This window comes from Neolamprologus multifasciatus, chromosome 8, assembly GCF_963576455.1.
Source record: "Neolamprologus multifasciatus chromosome 8, fNeoMul1.2, whole genome shotgun sequence".
NCBI classification, from domain to species: domain Eukaryota; kingdom Metazoa; phylum Chordata; class Actinopteri; order Cichliformes; family Cichlidae; genus Neolamprologus; species Neolamprologus multifasciatus.
The window spans coordinates 28,552,974-28,572,784 of NC_140446.1; the positions used below are offsets into that span (position 1 = coordinate 28,552,974).

The following is a 19,811-nucleotide window of genomic DNA, read 5'->3' on the forward strand; positions in this document are numbered from 1 at the left end:
TCCCCAACAATAATTTGATCTCTACGAGTAAAGAAAAACAACCCGATAGAAAGAAAAAAAAAGATCTGTCAGCGTCTCATTCACCCAGCGGAGCAGAAAGTGTTAAATTACGTTCTCTACTGGAGTCCTAGATCATGTGACAAATATGGCCAATGTGATTGGCTGAGCCTTTCAGGGAGCTCTGTTTAGTTTCAGCAGCGGCAAACCTGCGCTGCGAGGAGGAGAGGAGGCAGCAGAAAGGAAGAACCTGGATATAAGAAAGTATTTTTCAAAGAAACCTGTAAGTCACTTAAAGTCAAGCTCACTCATAAAATGTGTCACAATAACATTACAGGCTATGCTAGGCTTTGGCCCACATCAGTCTAAAATTGTATGTAACCATGAATAACGTGTTTTGGAAACTAACTGCACAACATGCAGCACTATTAGTTCTCTCAGTCTCAGAGCAGCATTTCTAATTTTGATTGAAGCTGTCAGAGAAAACGGCAGCCTCGAGCAGCCAGGATATTAGTTTACAGAGGCTGTTAAAATTATATGTCTAACGTTAAAATGTTGGTGACAATAATTTCATCCTAATGGCACTGACATATTCATAGGGTTCATTTTTGAGACAAAATATCATCATGATTTTGCAAATATCCACCTTGTAGTGCACTTTGCACAAATTGTTTTAAAAATGCACTCAGCCTACAAACATTACTGAGTGACTCATCAGTAATGTTTGTATAGTGTGCCTAAAATGTTGCATAATTTTGCTGAGAGATTTTTGACTTTGTGGTAATCTTAGATGAGTAGTTTTATGGACAAAAACCACCAGGTCATTCAGAGTTCCCTTAGTGCTAATGTGTCAGAGATGTTGGTGTAACTGAAGTAATGTTGTTAAGTCCTTAAAGTCATATTCTTTTATTGTCATGACTGTATTTGAAGCTGTTTTTATTTTTGTATGATACCTGATTTATATGGAATATGGCTGAAATAAACTAAAGCCTAAAATACTTAGTCATTTGTTTAATAGTAATTTAACATTATATAATTCACATATAAAACTATGAATTGTAATTTTAAATGGTTTAAAAGCAGATAGAGTAGCATATGTAGGCAAGTATAATTCTCCTTTTAAATCAAGAAGCAAAGACAAAAAGGGAAAATAAGAAATGGGGCAGGGGTCGATGGCTGAATCATCCGTCCCCACCAACGCCTAAACCAAATCTATGCCCTCGGCATATTTCTAAGATTTTCAGCGCCGAGTACAATAACCTCAGTTTGATCTGAATGAAGAAGCAGAAAGTTAGCGGCCATCCAGGTCTTTATGTCTTTAAGACATTCCTGCAGTTTAACTCATTGGTGTGTGTTATCTGGCTTCATGGACAGATAGAGCTGGGTGTCATCTGCATAGCAGTGAAATATTCACAGGCTGCTCGGATTAAATGACCTGCATAAAATGAATTAACGAATTAAGATGCACATCTTCTGCACATTGTAGTTTCAACACATCCTGTGTCACATTAAGGAAACCGCTGTGACGTCGTTTGGACTCATCGTCCGACGTCCTTATCAGTTCTCCCACCCGGAGGTCGGGAAAAGGAGACAGGAGGGAGTTTTGGATCGTACCCTGTGAGCAGCTCCCGTTCACCCTCAGCCCTCAATCAAAAACACAAAAGCAAATCTTAGATAAATCCATTTTAATGGAAAATGTAAAACCCTTTTGAACTTCAATGTACAAAGCATGTAACACTTGCAAGTTAAAATTTGAAATTGAAGCAAGCCATGTTTTAAAAAAATACCTCAGTGGATGTATATATGTACATATTATAGTTCATTTTTTCTTTATTTTATTTTTTAACTTCAAAATGTCACCATAGTAAATCTTAACAAAAACAAGACAATCAATTCTTTTCTTAAATAAATTACATCTTTTCTGTAAATGTCTCATTTTTACAGCAAATACTTTTTTCATAAAATGCTGACGTGTATAAGCCATGTTTGTTTTTCCTTTACATAATACAACTTTACACAGTCTACAATAGTTTGGCAGGTCGTTTTCAGAAAATGTATTTATGGCATGAGGACTGTAGAGCGTCAACATTTCCCAAAGTACAGGCATTAGCTGGTGTGTGTGTGTGTGTGTCCTCCATCACAGTAGAGCCGTATCACAACTGAAAAACAGCAAAAGAAAACAAACTGTACAACTCACATTTACATAATGCATTTTGTTTCAATAACACTGCATTTAATAGAGCTATGAAATAAATACATCTTCACAGAGGAGATAAAACAAGGTTAGATGAAAGAAATCCTGAAAAAAAGCACAACAAAACTAGAAAAAGGACGAGAACCGACACGAAGGAACAAACGAGGGAGCAGCAGAGGCTACTGACGAAAACATCTGAGATTTCTGGTTTGCATTTTCCGCCCTCGTGTGTCTTTTTGCCTTTCGAAACATCAGAGATGCCAGTTTTGATCCTAATGCTGCTGGTGATGCTGACGCCATCAGCTGTGTTAGCTGCTGCCATAGGTTAAAGTTCCTGGCCTTTATCATCCAAAGCAGTGAGCGCGGCTGCACCAGTGCTGCTACGGGACAGTCTGAGTCTCCGTGGAAACGGCATTTTACGAGTTTGGAGGTTTGTAGTGCTGATTCACTCCATCACACTGGCTCTAGTGAGGCTCCCAGCCAGCACTCGCTTTGTGTTTGGAGCCTGTGGGGCTTTCAGCCCTCTCAGCCCAGCTGCTCTTCAATTTGGCTCCTCTTGGCACTAAAGGTTTGGGGTGATGACAAGGGCGGCAGTGCCTCTCACTGGCCACTGGATGTGTGACATGAATGTGGGTCACACTGTGAGGTCCTCTGGATCACATGACCAGCTTTGAGCCAGCCATTTATCGTGGTCACGTGACACAGCCCTCCATGGCAGAAGGAGGAGGGTGTAGAAAGGGCGAGGTGCTGATGGAGTCACAGCCATCTGTGGAAGGCGAGGCTGAGAGGGCATCATGAGTTGTGTTCCTCGTCGTCTTTCTCAGAGCCGCTCTTTTTAAGGGAACTCGCCGCCTCCTTCACGCAATGATACAGGATGTTCTTCACCTGCAGGGAAAGAGAAAGGCGAGACGTGTAAGTGCTGCACCTCATCCATTTCTTTTACAAGAATTATGTTCAAATCTCAAATGTCAAGCAGCAACCTTTGGAAAAGCTGCCGTTCCTCTAAGGACCCCCTGAGGCTCCACAAACAAGTTCATTCCCATAGATTTCCATATAACCAACCAGCATTAAAAGCTGTGTTCACAGTCTGCCCCCCCAAAATGTTTTTTCCCCTCTGTGGATATTTCATAACAAGTGTGCAGCAGCAGTGAAGGTATGGCTGCTCTGACTGACTCATGTAGAGCTGCTAGCTGCTAGCTGCTAGCTGCTAGCTGCTAGCTGCTAGCTGCTAGCTGCTAGCTGCTAGCTGCTAGCTGCTAGCTGCTAGCTGCTAGCTGCTAGCTGCTAGGCTTCACCAAGAGTCACTGAACTTGACCTCCCACTGTGTTTGCAGTGTTGGTGCCCCTGTGGAGCATTTTCATGCTGTTATCTGACACAATAAGATCCCTCTGATGATGACTGCCCCCTCTGATAGACTTCGCTTTGGTTTTCAAACACAAACACAGCAGAAAAGCAGAATACAGACGATATGAAGACGCAGTCTAACTCTCAGCCACAGCGAGACTGTGTGCTCGTGTGCCTGCTGACACATTACCTGTAGTTTGTCTTCATAGTTGACCTCCTCGTTGTTGGGTCGCAGCTCCTGGGTCAGGTGGAAGGAGTTAGCCACGTGCTCAGGAGACACGAAGTCATTGATGACTTGAACACAGCTGTGGAGGTTTTGGACCTACAGGAATCACAGAGGTATTTATAACAACACAGAATATCATGTAAAAATAAGCCAAACACGTTGATAATTAAGTGTGCTGATTAGGGATGGGTATCGTTTAGGTTTTATCCGATACCGGTGCCAAACCGGTACTTTTGAAACGGTGCCGGTGCTTAAACGGTGCCCAAACCGGTGCTTAAAGAATGGAAAACACAAAATTGGTCCAAAAACCTCTCATGTTCAGCTGTTTTTTTGTAAAAAGATAACAATGTTAGTCTTTTCTGCAGGTATACGGCATATATGGTATCACTCTGGGCTGGAAGCAGTGCTTAAACAATGGAAAAAACACAAACTTTGTCCAAAAACCTCTCATGTTTAGCTGTTTTCCACTTTTTCTTCGGTCATTTTAGCCTTTTTGGCCAGGGTGAAGGGAGTATCTGACATCAAACAAGAAGACAGCCGCATGTAGCTATGATGGTGTTTGCTAGTTCACGTTACATGCATTAATTTAATAACGCGGTTAGCCTACTCAACGTAAATTACACACGAACAACATTAAGCTACTCACGCAGAGAAGAACGGCTGCTGCTGCCATCATCATTTCTGCTACACTGGCAGGGCTAGGTTCATCGGATTTAAAGTGTGACCTCCTTTGACAGTATCAGCTTAAAGCACTTGTTGCAGGCTGCTGAGTTTGCATCTTTTGCTGTGAAGTACAGCCAGACTTTTGACCGCTTTGCCTTGGGCATTTTTAATCTGTAGCTCTGCTCTAAAAGAACGTACGTACCTGGACCCGCCTACTATCCTCGAAACGTAAAATGATTGGCTAGAATCTAAAGTGTATCATTCCATACCAGTTGGTGGCGGTAATGCACCTTTCAGTTGTTTGCCAACCGCCAATAGAAATGTAAGGAAGAAGAAAGTGTATCACAGCTCAGGAAAAAAAAGCACCGAAATAAAGCACCGAAATGTGCGCTGCTTTTCGGTCTGGTTACTACCGTTTATGTCAGAACCGGTGCCATGATGGCACCGGATACCGGTACCCATCCCTAGTGCTGATGCACATTTAATATTCTTCTTCTTATTTTTCTTCTTCTGCCTAAACTTTTGCAGCGAAATGCGTTGTAGCTTTGAGACAACACTTACATATATCATTGGCTCGATTGGGTACGGTGTGCCGGGGATTTTGGTGGCAATTCGTGGTTTTTGCAAAATTCCCCAAAACTAATAGATTTTTATTGTTCCCCATTCATTTGAATGGGAACACATCTGAGAAAAGGCACAAACGCATGCCACTTTGAAGGCTTACTGCTGGGCCAGAGTTGATCACAGAAACATCAAACATCACACAGTCACAAGACTTTGGACTGTTATTGACTAAAACCATGCTTTGATATCTGTTATGGTTTTTTCACAACATCAGTATAAATTTTAAGAAAAATTAGATTTTTCCTGCCACTGAACGATCATGTGACCTGCTCTAAAAACAGAGTGTGGAGAATAATTTGAAACAAAAGTCTTTCTTTCCCGCCCAAACCTTTTGCTCTACATGTGTATTATATACCATAATTGTCGGGCTATAAGTCGCTACTTTTTGCACAAGCTTTGAACCCTGCGGCTTTTAGTCAGGTGCGGCTTTTCTATGGATTGTCCATGATTTTTGTGATATCGTAAGACAATTTGTTTTGTTTGTTCCGCTGTTGTACGGCACTACATTGCCTGGCAGAAGGGCAGGTGATCAGACACACAGTATCGGGGTTCAAGAGTGGTATGTTGGTCACATGTCCATCCGCCAGGCAACGTAGTGCCGTACAAGTAGCGCGAAAAACAAATGTCAAAGTTCAGCGGGAGGCGTGGATGACGAGCGGCGATAAACTTGCGAAAAGCAAGTTATGCCCAACTCCACCAGTGGATTCTGACAGCGTGGAAAAGTGTGAAAACATCCACGATCACCAACGGATTTCGGAGGGCTGGACTGCTGCATGATGGAGAGCAGGACACCGCCAAGGCCCTTCTGAGGGTGTTCGACTCTGACACTGACAACGAGGATTTGTTTGGTTTTGAAAGTGACAACGAAGGAGAGAAGCGGAGAGTGGATGACGAAGCCATCCTGAGCCTGTTCGTATCCGACACTGGAGAAGAGGACTTTGGTGGTTTTAGTGCAGGAAGAAGAGAAAGATGGTGAATGACTGACTTTTCTTCTTGTTAAAGCCGTGTCACTGCACCTGAGCCTAAAAGGTAGGCCAATCTATTTTTCTGGTGTGCTGTAGGTTATTGTTTGTACTACATTTGTTACTCATTTATGAAGCACAGTACATGTTTCGTACTTGTAATTACCGCTACTTGTACATATACCTAAAGAGTTATGCAAATATGTACCCGTAACTTGTTTTTCTAAATATTAATAAAAGGGGTGTGTCTCCAAACAGCCATCTCTTTCCTGACAATTCGCTTTGTGCATATTCTCTTACATATGATAAGTCAACATTGAAACACCTGCGGCTTTTAGTCAGGTGCGGCTAATGTATGTACAAAACAGGATTTTCCCCTGATTTTAGCTTGTGCGGCTAATATTCAGGTGCGCTTTGTAGTCCGGGAAATACGGTACATCAGAGCGTAGCTTCATCGTCCTCTTTCACTCAGTCACGTTCACTTTGAGACAGCATGTGTGGTTCTCTCAGAAACGAAGCGCAGCCTCCTCCACGTCTCTCCCCCATAGGCAACCATGTGTCTTTACACCGTTACCATGTCAACATGATAAACACTACAGATATGATAATGTAATGTAATAATGGGATATTTTGTAGACAGGAAACTTCTTTCACTCACAGTGAAAGAAGTTTCCTGATAGTTTTCTCTGGGGAAGCATTTGTTTCAAAACTTGAATCTTGTTTGGCGGCTGTGTGTCTGAGTGTGCGTTTCTAGTTAGTTAGTTACTATAGTAACCAGTGCTCACAGCTGATGACTGTTTGAAACTCCACGCATGCAGATCCTGACGTCTTTGAAACCCGACCCAGCAGCAGCTCAGCCACACTCAAAGTTACTAGTTCATGTAAACAATCTGCTGCCACAATATTATGTACGATCACAACATTACTAAACTGTGTGAAAGCTCCACTGTGCAATAAGAATGATAATAAATAATGAAAATGTAAACTATACTGCATCCAGTTTAAACTATAAAGCATCAAACACCATCACCTCCTCTGTTTTAATTGTGCCGTTCACAAAGAGACCACCGACTATTAGACTGATGTCATTTCTGCTGCATTAAATTTGTTGGACGTGTTGTCCTTATCAGTTAGTGATCAGTGTGTGTGTGTGTGTGTGTGTGTGTGTGTGTGTGGTAAACACCTGATGCATGGCCCCTGCAGGTATAAGGACAGAGTCTCCCAGGAACTGAACGACTGTCCAGCCCTGGACTCCATGCTCGTCCAGCAGCCGCTGACGCTGCTTCCTGCTCAGGTACCACGCGTGCTTTCTGATGGGGTCCTGGTCCAGCGACACGTCCAAGCCCTGCTCCTTAGACAGCTGAGGTGGTTGTTGTTGAAGGGGAGGAAAAGGGTTTTTAGGTCAAATTCACTAAATTAAATTCACATAATCACATTTGAGTTCCTGTGAGTGCCGACCTTGTGCAGGAAGTCTCTGACGTTGTCCATGTCTCTGTTGAGGTAGATGTGCCACAGCGCCCCCGGTGTTTCACTCGAGTCTTTTAATCTCTTTCGAACCCCCTCATCTAGATCCTCCTCTTCGAGACGCTTCAACACTCCTTCAGAAAAACAAACATGTCGTTCACTTATTATCATTTTTTAACAATGACCTTTGTCAAACTGTATCCATGTATATATCGACGTAAACTAACAGTCGTTTAGTTTATGACACAGTAAACAAACCACAGATTAACTCGTTTAGTTTTCTTCATTCTGACTCTTTGACAAAAAGTTTCTCTCAGCCGGCGATTCAGGTATAAAACGCTAACAGCTCCTGTTAGTCCACACGTTTCACCAGTCTTACCAGTTTTGGACAGGACTCCATTGCCTTTGGCTATTCCAACATAGACCAGAACAGAGACCACATCAGAGACTTCCACGTGGAGTTTTGCAGTCCCAAAGTCCTGGTCCTGAGATGCAGCTACGCCTACAGTGACACCATAAGAGCACTTAAAATAATGCATGTGCAGAACTTTATACACATAATTCTGAGTATTATGGTAAATGGCCTGTATTTGTATTTGGCTTTTACTAGTCCCCCCCTAGGGACCCCAAAGCGCTTTACACACCCAGTCATCCAGTCATCCACCCATTCACACACACTGGTGGAGGCAGCTACAGTTGTAGCCACAGCTGCCCTGGGGCAGATTGACAGAAGCGAGGCTGCCATATCGCGCCATCGGCCCCTCTGACCACCACCAGTAGGCAACGGGTGAAGTGTCTTGCCCAAGGACACAACGACAGAGACTGTCTGAGCCGGGGCTCGAACCAGCAACCTTCCGATTACAAGGCGAACTCCCAACTCTTGAGCCACGATCACCCACATTATATATGTGGTCATCCTGCTCCTACACCAAAAAAGTAATGAGCTGGTAAATAAGATGTGATTTAAGACCTTTAAATGTGTAGTTTTTATGTCCTGGTGACTGAAACTCAAAATGACAGCTAGTGTTGGTGGGAGGGCTTTCTTCTCAAAGAAAATGGTTAAAGTGTACAAGTTTTCTGGGAAACCTCGACTCCAACTGTGAACGTGGAGGCAACCTTGACACACTCGGCATCATTTTTGTTTCTTCGTAGGAACAAAGAAAGAAACAAGAAATAAGGAAATAAATGTCACGATGAATCCCAAAAAGTTGACTCTGATGAGCAGAATCTGGCACTGCTAGACATAAATCGACGGCTCCTCTTACCATAGGCACAGCAGAGCCTTGGCCCCAGATCTGGCCTGACAAAGAATGAAGGCAGGTGAGAAGCCAGGTTGAGGTTCCCCTCTGGATCAGAGTACTCTGGCAGAGGCAGGTTCTTCATCAAGTCATCATATCTGCAATGAATACTTGTATTTAGACGGCTTCATTGTCACTACTGAGTCATTTATGTATCTTTAGACCTTTGTTTTTAAAAGCAGTCTGAGGATCAACACCGGTGCTGTGTACCTTGAAGGCATGAGGGCCATAAACTCTTCTCCAGATGGCCAGTCCATCAGTCGGTAAACCATGGGCTCGCCATCTTTGGACTTTGGTCGCTCTGAACAAAAGGATCCAGTCAGGCTCGGTCACCGATGGTTTACCATAGTAATGCTCACAAGACTGAATGCAGATGAACTTACTGGTGATGTCTTCAAATCCATCCCAGAACTCCTTGATCCCAGAGTTGGACAGCACCTGGTCTTTACAGTTCAGGAGGTCTCCCTGATGGTCTGCAAACTCCTGGTTGAAGGAGTCGGCCTTCCACAGACTGGCATTCAGTCGCTTATGGATCCCAGACACCAGCACCGGCTACACAAACACACAAGACACAAAATGCATCTCAACACCAGGGTGATAAAGCTCAGTGGAGCACTGCTAAACTTGCTGTAACACGGATTTGCACCTGTCCAAGCTTCCAACACTCCCTGAAGAGCTTCCAGTTGTTCTGGTTGCGGTGATCTCTGAGCCACAGCAGCTGTCTGTTGTTCAGCCAGCAGTGAGGGATGTCTGGATACTGACTGCTCGAGTCCTCTGCTTCTGCTGCAGTAACAGGCGCTGCCTTTTTCTTCTCTGCTTTGGCTTCCTCAGCTGGGGCGTTGTTGTTGATACTTAGGGTGATGGGCTCTTGCTTCGCTGACAACTTAGCGGTGATGCTCTGGCGGCTGGCGGGGATTTTATTCTCTACAACCGAAGCAATGATGTCATCGAGGATATTGGGCATGCTCCGCCCACCCTTCCCAGTCTACAGAAAAAGGAAAGAGGATCACACACATTACAGGAAATAAAATCTGTGACTGTGGCTTCTGTTTCTTTTCTGTACATTAGGCTGGAACATGGGAAAGTGGGCGGGCAGGACTGGACTGAAACAGCAGCCAATGTCCAAAGATAAACTTTAACGAGTTTCAGAAAGACGGGAGAACGATGGCTCGAGGCCGCTTTAGACAATTACACAAACGTCTGGCTCCTTGGAGTAAAAAAATAGATGCAGCTTAAAAGAAATTGAAATAAATAAAAAAATAAATGATTGCACACAAACATCCTCTTACATCCACAAACAGAAGTGGAGGTGATCAGTTATCCTACTGTTTGCTGCTTTGTTACTTGTTCAGACTCCTGTTTGAATTGTGAGCATGTCCTGCATTTGTTTTGTTGGGTTACAACTTAATGCATCCTTTAAATGTCTTTAAACTGCGTGCAAAAGTCTTGAGCCACCCATCATTTGTCTATATTGTGACTAAGCGAGGAGAGGCTGTCACTGTGTTTGAAGGTTGGTCTTTCTCTGATTCCCTCAGTTCCTGAAAGAAGGAGCCGATTAGAACTAAAGAAGCTTCTCTGCTGAAACTTCCAGTCCAGTCACTTTTTGCTCCAAGCTCCTCAGACTACCATGACCTGGATGACTGAGGATCTATACATTTTAAAAATAAAGTTTGGGGAAATGATTTTTATAACTGTTCTGTAAATACTTCCTGCAAAGAGGGCTGCGTACGTGTGCTCAGAACCACAGCCAGGCATGGAGAGCATATTTGTCACTGACCCAATGATAGTCTGGGCTCTCTTATCTGTCCCTGAAAAATATTGCCCTTAAAATTATTGCAGCGATTTATCAGAGATGTGCAGACAAAAACTTGCTGCATTCAGGATCCAGAAATGAATTAATTCACATTTAGTTTCTGCATTTTATGCGAGAACATTAGCAGTGCAGTTAAATTATCACTTTATGCTTTCATTATCAGAAGTCACCAATAATCAGAGTGCACGCATCACTTCCTGTCTCCTGCTTGTTCAGTTTGCACAATCTGTATTTGATCTGCTACACACAGATGTCTGTATCAGTATTTAGGCTCAATGATTCTGGTATAATTACAGAGTGCCTGTACACTTTAAAAGCTACATAAATGAATGTGCCTCCACACAGCTCCCCCTGGTGGCTACACAACACATTGCCATATTTGCTGTCATTTTAAGTGGCTATACCTGTATGAATCATATTTAAACACTGACTTCAGCATGACTCAGTGTGTACCTGTGAAGCAGTGGAGTAGACAGGAGCAAAGGCTATTCCTGCGTCAGTGGAGCCCAGCTTCAGCTTCCCTGCTGTGCTGGTGAGGAGATCTCTGAGTGTGGAGCCTTGCTCTGTACTGTTACCCAGTGAGGGGGTCTTACACTGCTGCAGGACTTCCAGGCTGTCCCCTTCTTTGTCCTCCTTCACAGATTTACCCAGCACCACCGACTCTTTGTTTTCTGTTACAAAAAGAGGACGGAGCCAAACTACACATTCAGCGAAACATTTAAACTCAAAAAGTTAATGGTGTGGACAGATTATTAATATAATTTGTGGCTTCTGTTCCTCTCACCTTTCTTTTCCTCCCTGGATTTCCGCTCTGCCAAGTCTGCCAGGAAGTGCAGAGGCGACTGGGACTCTGGTGGGGTGATGGGAGCATTTGCACCATCGTTACCTGGACTGGTTCCTCCACCGCCTCCTCCGTTAGTTTCTGACTTAACTCCTCCGAGGTCAGAGGTCTGCAGAGCGCCTGGCTCAGCTTTCACCAGGGACAGCTTGTTGCTGTGATTCAGAACATTCTGCAGAACCTGGACAGAAGGAACAGTTAGATGAACTCAACTGCATGAAATCACAAAGCCTTCATGTCAGAGGAAGAATAAACTTTATTTAAACAGCGACCAAGCAAAATGCCTGTCCACAGTATTGATATTCCCTGGGTTACAGGTTATAGATAGCTATGATCACCACAATTCAATTCAATTCAATTTTATTTATATAGCGCCAAATCACAACAAATGTCGCCTCAAGGCGCTTCATAGATACAGAGAAAAGCCCAACAATCATATGACCCCCTATGAGCAGCACTTTGGCGACAGTGGGAAGGAAAAACTCCCTTTTAACAGGAAGAAACCTCCGGCAGAACCAGGCTCAGGGAGGGGCGGCCATCTGCTGCGACCGGTTGGGGTGAGAGAAGGAAGACAGGATAAAAGACATGCTGTGGAACACACAGCTATTGTATTATTACACAGCTGAGCTTGACCACAAACCTGTTAGAAAACGACTGTTAAGCCTGCTTAAAGTCCACCATTCATTAGATAGACAAGCCCAGATAATAGCACCTGTTTTCGCTTCACTTACTACTAGACCAGTTTATGATTAACTCTACTGCAGTAACTGATGGACCGATGATGACATTTCTGTATGTAAACGCTATTAACATGACTCAGTGAGGCTGGTGTAGCCTGCAGGTCCTCTGTCTCTCACTCAGCAGTGGATCACAGCGACATGTTGACCTAGTCTGTGCCACACAGGTAGCATCATAACAATGTCATAAAAGACTGCCCCCACCCTACCTATCACTTAAACTTTGTCAGTGACGTGAGACGGTCAGTGCTTACAGCTGTGAACGATCGATATCTATCATCGATTGTTTTGCTTTACGAGTCATGTCCAGCGCTGAAAGCTATTCTGCAGTTTTCTCTTGATCCCATTTGATCTTTTCTTTGCAATCAAATGTGGTTTACTGGTGACAGCACTCATTTCCCAGTGGTCCCACTTAACATATCTGTCTTATGAGCTGTCATTCCAGCGCATGTCTGTATCGTGTCTTCCTTCTCTCACCCCAACCAATCACAGCAGATGGCCCCGCCCCTCCCTGAGCCTGGTTCTGCTGGAGGTTTCTTCCTGTTAAAAGGGAGTTTTTCCTTCACACTGTCGCCAAAGTGCTGCTCATAGGGGGTCATATGATTGTTGGGTTTTTCTCTGTATCTATTATTGTAGGGTCTTCCGTACAATATAAAGTGCATTGAGGCGCCTGCTGTTGTATAAATAAACCATCTGCGATTCATCATTTTGTGTTGCAGTCAAGGCCAGACTGACTTGCTGCACCATCCTGTGCTATTACATGGTCTGCTCTGTATCATGGAAATTAATGAAATGAGTCAGAGAACAAGTGTTTTCAATGTAACACAAATCCAACATCAGAGGAAGTAGATTTGCTCTGTGTGTGCACTGCTGAGCAAACACACAGGCTTTTATCTCTATATCAAAATGTGACTAAAAACCTGAAGAAATCCAAAGCCCGGGGTCCTGTGATACAACATACATGTCATGTTCATTTCAGCTAACTCTCAGCGTGTTGGGCCATGCACCCATTCCAAATTAGTCCATCATCCTATGTTATCTCACTCTACATTAACACCACTAACAATCACAGTCAGCATCGCACTATGCTGCTCTTCAGTGAGTCAGGATGTGATTGACTGGAAGAGGCTGTGGTACCTGTGAGACTCCGTTGGTGGCAGGCAGTTTGGTGAGAAGGCTCTGTTTGCTGGCACAGGGACAGTGAGAGCTTATGTTGTGTTTTTCTCTCAGGGAGTGCATGGACGTCACCAAGTCTGTCAGCACTGAAACGTGTCAAAATCAAACAACACACAATATTAAAAAATCAGCTGAAAAGTATCATTCAGTCATAAAACTACACACCAGCTGTTGTTCAGGAAAATAGCAACACAAACAGCTGGACCGTACCTGAGCCAGGGATGATCTGGGTTGGCATGAGGTGTTTATGGTCGTGGGGTTGGCCTTTAACACACTTCAGCCATCCATACAGCTCTTTATCTGATCACAGTGGGAAAAAAGTCACACAGTGAACAACACACACCACACTCAGACGTAAGACGTCTGGAGAGGAAGGTTACATACACGCGCATGTTACTGACAAAGACTTCGGTTCAACCGTTTCTGACTTTTCGTGAACTGACCTTTGGAGCTCTTTCTCTCCTTGGCCTTGTAGCAGTCCAGGCAGACGACAAAGCCACATTTCTGACAGACCCAGTGGATGTTGAAAAGTGTGGCTTCACATGCGTCACACATCTCCCTCACCCCTCTCACTGCGCGCTTCCACGCCAGCTTGGCTGAAACACACGATACAGGATCAGAGGAAAACACGCTGAGACGTGTTCGTCTAAACTTTGACGCTGTTTTTGAGAAAACTTACCATCCTTCTTAATCCAGCTGGATGCAGTGTTCTCTGTCGCAACCATCTGACAGAACTTGTCTCCTATGAAGCTCAGGATGTACTTGGCTGTGCTTTGGTCCAGGTGGCTCTGCTCCATCGGCCCCGGGACCCACAGGCTGAGGGCCTCATCATCAAACTGGTCTGGAGTGGAGAAGCCATCCATCCGGATGACGCCATTCTTGCTGTAGGAAAGCCTAGATGAGAAGGAGCATGAAGGCGCTCTCAGTAAGGTGGTGCACGCGTGTAGGCTGATGAAAGAAGCGCATCTAATATAAAAATGTTCAAACAGGGTGATGAGCGACTGCATTTTGATTTGAAGTGTTTTTGGTGACAAAAAAACAAATGTTGCTTATTTTTTGTCCTTACAGTCTTAAATAGCTGAGAAAAAACAAAAGTTTGACGTGTTTTTAAAGCGCATCTAGTTTTAAACACAAGCTGACGTTATTCTGAATCCAGCATTAAAGTGCCAGACTTCACACGCACACTAAAGCAGGTTTTAGTCTCAAACAGAAGCACAAAGAGGCCTGATGTCACAAACAACTGTGATAGTCTGACTCGTGTTAACCAGGATGGGTTAAACTGTCTAACACCCAGGCAGCCTGCTTCAAACAAAGACTTTATTACCACAGAGGAAACAACAACATCAACATGACCTGGACGGATCACTTCAGGTAAATCTTAGCAGGTGTGGCACAGATAAAGCAGGAGAATCACCGTTCATAGAGTGAGTGCTTTACCGTCTGAAATAGTAGAAGCGACAGAAGACGGGGGAGTGGGCGGGCTCCTCCCCTTTCTTGCTGCGGACCACCCTGCACTCCCGACACTTCTGCAGGTTGGGGCCAATTTCTGAACACGAATCATCCTGCAGGAAGGACTCTCCCGTCTGCTTCAACTTCTTCACTTTCCTCCAGTCCTTGAGCACAGAGCGAGGGATCCCATCTGACATGCATAAATCAGAATCATTAACTGTGACTACGCTTCATTTTGAAATATTAACATAGAGTTGCTCGTCAAGAGAAACACAGAAAATACATCAGATAAAAGAGATGAGATTTCTTTATAAGCAGGGTGTAGATGGAGACGTGCTCACGTCTTTGAAGTCTCGAGAAATTACAGAAATCACTCTGAGTAATGTGACTTTAATAACATTTGATTAAAAAAAGCAGTTTTCCTTCAGAAAGAATGAATATTATATCTTCATATGAGACCAGCAGTCACATGGTTGCTTCATGCCACAGATGTTGTTTAGCATCTACACAAACAACCTTTTATCTGATAATGAAACTAAAGCTGGGAGGTCATAACTGTCATTCCTGTGAATCAGGATATCTTCACTGTCACTGTAACAAATATAATTACAAAAGAATAACAACAAAAAAGAGGCAGAACGCTCATAATGAATGAAACCTTACTGCACAGGACGGACCTGTCAGGCTGAGCTGGAGGGGATTATGTGTCAGACCTAGGGATGGGTACCGGTATCCGGTTCTGACATAAACGGTAGTAACCAGACCAAAAAGCAGCGCACATTTCGGTGCTTTTTTTTTCCTGAGCTGTGATACACTTTAGATTCTAGCCAATCATTTTACGTTTCCGAGGATAGTAGGCGGGTCCAGGTACGTACGTTCTTTTAGAGCAGAGCTACAGATTAAAAATGCCCAAGGCGAAGCGGTCAAAGTCTGGCTGTACTTCACAGCAAAAGATGCAAACTCAGCAGCTGCAACAAGTGCTTTAAGCTGATACTGTGATACTGTCAAAGGAGGTAACACCTCAAATCTGATGAAACACCTGGTGACGCATAGTGTTTTTTATAAAGCCGAGAAATGCGCCGTATTTGATAGCTTGCTGCGAGACCTCACACCGAGCACATCTACTGCGGGTGTGGTGCCTGTTATCGACCCGGAGTTAGCAACATCCCCCAAAAACCCGAAGAGGAGAGTCCTGGCCCCTAGCCCTGCCAGTGTAGCAGAAATGATGAGGATGATGATGCAGCAGCAGCCGTTCTTCTCTGCGTGAGTAGCTTAATGTTGTTCGTGTGTAATTTACGTTGAGTAGGCTAACCACGTTATTACATTAATGCATGTAAGGTGAACTAGCAAACACCATCATAGCTACATGCAGCTGTCTTCTTGTTTGATGGCAGATACTCCCTTCACCCTGGACAAAAAGGCTAAAATGACCAAAGAAAAAGTGGAAAACAGTTAAACATGAGAGGTTTTTGGACAAAGTTTGTGTTTTTTCCATTGTTTAAGCTGCTTCCAGCCAAGAGTGATACCATATATGCCCCATAGCTGCAGAAAAGGCTAACATTGTTATCTTTTTACAAAAAAACAGCTGAACATGAGAGGTTTTTGGACCAATTTTGTGTTCTCCATTCTTTAAGCACCGGTTTGAGCACCGTTTAAGCACCGGCACCGTTTCAAAAGTACCAGTTTGACCGGTATCGGATAAAACCTAAACGATACCCATCCCTAGTCAGACACATGTACTTATTTATAAATGTAGGCTTGTTACATCAAACAACAGCTTCACCTGGACTCTGTAACTTGCACGATGATGCTTCTGAAAAGTGAAGCCATGCATGAATACTAAAGCTGTGCTCAGAGTTCAGACCCTTTAAGGTGTGCGTGAGTATGAGCACTGCGAAATATTCCCTGAGTTTATGATCGCAGTTGCTCATTTTGCAAATATAGCCCGTGTATGTTCAGGAAGAGGATACATGCAGTGACGATGGGTCTCACATTCATTCATCATTCATTGATCTGTTACACCAGGGGTGGGCAACTCCAGGCCTCGAGTGCCGGTGTCCTGCAGGTTTTAGATTGCACCCTGGGTAACACACCTGAATCACATGATTAGTTCATTCCCAGGCCTCTGGAGAACTTCAGAAATGCTGAGGAGTCATTTAGCCCTTTAAATCAGCTGTGATGGATCATGGAAACATCTAAAACCTGCAGGACACCGGCCCTCGAGGCCTGGAGTTGCCCACCCCTGTGTTACAGAGTTTTGTTCCTCCGAGCTTCCCAAGAACACGTGAGAGACTCTGGCTAACACTAATCGTGTGGTCATTCATTGTGTAAATGAGCTCTGTTACCCCCACAGCTCCCAGTTGGGCTGCTATGACAAAAACACTGCACGCTCCCTAACAGCAGTGACAAACAGCGAGACATGAGCGAGGACTTACTGCTGCTGGCCAGCTTGAGCTTAGTCTTCTCTCGGGCTGATCTGAAGATGCCGTTGGGCTTCACGTCGTCTTCCTCTCTGTCGTTGTCTCCTTTCTTCTTGGCCATGTCGTTCTGCTTCTTCTTGTAGGTTGGTTTGGGCTGACGCTTGGCTCGGCCCTCCATCTTGCTCTCGCTGGTGTCAGAATCATCTCCCCCGCTCTCCGAACCGGACTCGTATGTGCGTTTGTTCACCCTCCTTGACCCCACTTTTCTCTCCTCGCCGCCTCCTGGAGCTCCGGCCAGCTTGTCCTCAGGCTGTCTGTCTCTGTCAGCTTTGCTCGCGATGTCTTTGCTCATCTCGACCTCGTTGGAGGTGGAGGCGCTGAGATTGACTGTGCAGGGCTTGATCATTTCTGACATGGCTGTTGTGTTGCTCGTGGTAGTGGTGCTGGGACTCTTCTCCACTTTCATACTGGAGCTTGTAGTAGTAGCTGTGTTCCTGTCCTCCTCGGAGTGCCGGGTTAACCAGGCTTTCTTCAGCTTGTGGTAGTTGTTGGGCTGCGCAGAGCTCGGTAAGGCTGAACCCAGCGACTGGCCATTGAGCAGGGGACTGGACTTGCCCGGCGTGGTACTCCTGCTCGCTGAGCTACTGCTGCTGCTGTCAAACGAGACCGAGGAGGCCTGACTGGTAGCAGGTGGAGGCGGGGAGCTGGAAATTGGGGTTTTCTCAGTGGGATCCACAGTTAAGGAAGAATTTTCAGCTGTGACTGACGTGGGAGGAGTAGGAAGGTTGCTTCTGGACTGCGCCGCAGCTAAAGCAGCTTTGTGCTTCTTGAGGTGGATAAACGAAGAGGCGTAAGGCTGACTCGAGCCAGAGATTGAGCTAGGTGTTGGGGTAAGGCTTGGGCTGGGGCGGGGTGCTCCTGCTACACTCGCAGGGTTCAGAGAGACCCCTGGAGATGCGTGCGAGCCAAAGCCCTCCTGCAGCTCCTTTTCTGTCTCTGGTCTTATATGGCACAGCACCCGACCCCCAGTGCCAGTTTTGAGTGCTGCGAAGTCACATCGAGCCGAGTAAACTGGCTCAGGAGTAGCGCTCCTGGTTTTACTCTGGGAGCCAAAGGCTGAGGAGACTAAAATGGCAGTCCTGCACACAGCGTTTGTAGCACCGGCTCCCACAGGTCCTCCCACACCTGGAGCCTTTTTATAACGGATCTCCTCCAGGTTCAAGTTGGGCTGAATGACCCTCCCTGCTGCAGGTTCTGTTAAACCCTCCCCCAGTCGTGGACATTCGTCCTGAAACTTGGATGTGTAGAACCTCCCCTGGGGGGGCTCTTTGTGGATTAGAGCACCAGATTTCTTAGCACCAACAGGACTGTCGTACTTTATAGACGATCGCACAATGACCGACGCCATTGCCGACTGGGGCTTATTTTTAGGGAACCCCTTATCTCCAGAGCACACCCCTCCTCGTTCCTCGATCAAGTCTCTGCCTTTGCACCCATCTGGAGCCGCCATCTCTCCGGGGGTGGCAGAGGCCACAAAGGTGATGGCGGCGGCAGTCCCGTGACCTTTGATGTCCCTGAGCTCTGGCAGCAGCGTCGGGGGCTTCTGCTGCTCTGCTGATGTTTTGCTACCAGTTACCGGCTGAATGGGTGTGAGGGTCGGTGGCGAGAGGCGTCCGCCGTGAGCGGCTCGTTCCCGCTCTGCAGCCTCTTTGCGTTCCAGCGCGTGCTGTGTGGGTGGATGGAAGACAGGTGCTCGGTGGAGAGATGGCATTGCCCTGAGCTGTTGCTGCTGCTGCAGGTGATGATGGTGATGGTGTTGGTTGGAGGCTGACGATGAAGAGGACAACGTGGAGGAAGGAGGAGAAATAGCGGGGCTGCGACGGTCTATCCTGTCCACAGCGGCGTGGAGCTGATGCTGCGGCTGGACGAGGGTCACCTGCTGACTGAGCTGCTCCGTGATTTTCCCCGCTAAACCTTCTCCTCCCTCCGGCTGGTGCTTGATGAGAGGCGGGGGCTTGGAGAGGGAGTTTTTGGAGCTGGTGTGGTAGCTGCTCATCGACAGAGCTCCTGGGCTTTGCACGGCGGCCCCAACGCCGGCCACGACCCCCGGGGCCCCGATCGACACTTTGTCGTAGTACGGACCGACATCTTTGGAGGGGTAGAGTCTGGGAGGCTCGTTCACCACACTGTTAGACAGCGTGGTGTAATAGTTGCTCTTTTCTGACTGCATGGGATGAGTGAGGGCGTGGCTAGTCTTGGGGCTTGGCGAGGGAAGACCCGGCATCCGAACGCAAAAGCTTGGATCTCTGCTTCTCTCTCTGTCCATCGCAGGGTCGATGGAGCGCTGGATTTTAGCCGTGAAGGGAGCGACCTCAATGCTCTCCTTCAGGATTTGACGGTTTTCCTCTTTGTATTTGCAGGCTCGGTCTGCCGCCTGGAGCGCCTCCTGTGGAGGAAACAGAAACGTTCTCACAATTTCTCCTACATTTGTCACTAAAGCAGAGAAAATAAATGGAAAATGGAAAATAAATGTCTGAAAAGGCATTTGACATGCAAACTGATCCCCATGGAAGCTTAGCTGAAACTGTGCAGCATCAGCTTTGCTT

At 45.6% G+C, this 19,811-nt stretch overlaps 1 protein-coding gene across 8 annotated transcripts in view; it reads right to left on the reverse strand.

The window, feature by feature from the left end:
• Nucleotides 1-1,667: 1,667 nt before the first annotated feature.
• The window catches only part of jmjd1cb (jumonji domain containing 1Cb), a 116,212-nt gene continuing 98,068 nt past the window's right edge, over nt 1,668-19,811 (reverse strand). For 4 of the 8 annotated variants that reach the window (XM_085170366.1, XM_085170371.1, XM_085170367.1 and 1 more), the window contains 17 exons: nt 17,221-19,651; nt 14,774-14,975; nt 14,016-14,230; nt 13,780-13,932; nt 13,547-13,636; nt 13,298-13,422; nt 11,370-11,604; nt 11,039-11,283; nt 9,419-9,757; nt 9,156-9,324; nt 8,983-9,073; nt 8,740-8,870; nt 7,854-7,976; nt 7,469-7,608; nt 7,194-7,370; nt 3,726-3,857; nt 1,668-3,076 (listed from right to left, as the gene is read on the reverse strand). In XM_085170366.1, the coding sequence (XP_085026492.1) occupies nt 2,984-3,076; nt 3,726-3,857; nt 7,194-7,370; nt 7,469-7,608; nt 7,854-7,976; nt 8,740-8,870; nt 8,983-9,073; nt 9,156-9,324; nt 9,419-9,757; nt 11,039-11,283; nt 11,370-11,604; nt 13,298-13,422; nt 13,547-13,636; nt 13,780-13,932; nt 14,016-14,230; nt 14,774-14,975; nt 17,221-19,651 (5,091 nt within the window). In that variant the 3' untranslated portion in view covers nt 1,668-2,983. Of the gene's footprint in view, nt 3,077-3,725; nt 3,858-7,193; nt 7,371-7,468; nt 7,609-7,853; nt 7,977-8,739; nt 8,937-8,969; nt 9,074-9,155; nt 9,325-9,418; nt 9,758-11,038; nt 11,284-11,369; nt 11,605-13,297; nt 13,423-13,546; nt 13,637-13,779; nt 13,933-14,015; nt 14,231-14,773; nt 14,976-17,220; nt 19,652-19,811 lie in introns of those variants that run through there. The other 4 variants (XM_085170373.1, XM_085170370.1, XM_085170368.1 and 1 more) reach the window with 2 other exon arrangements.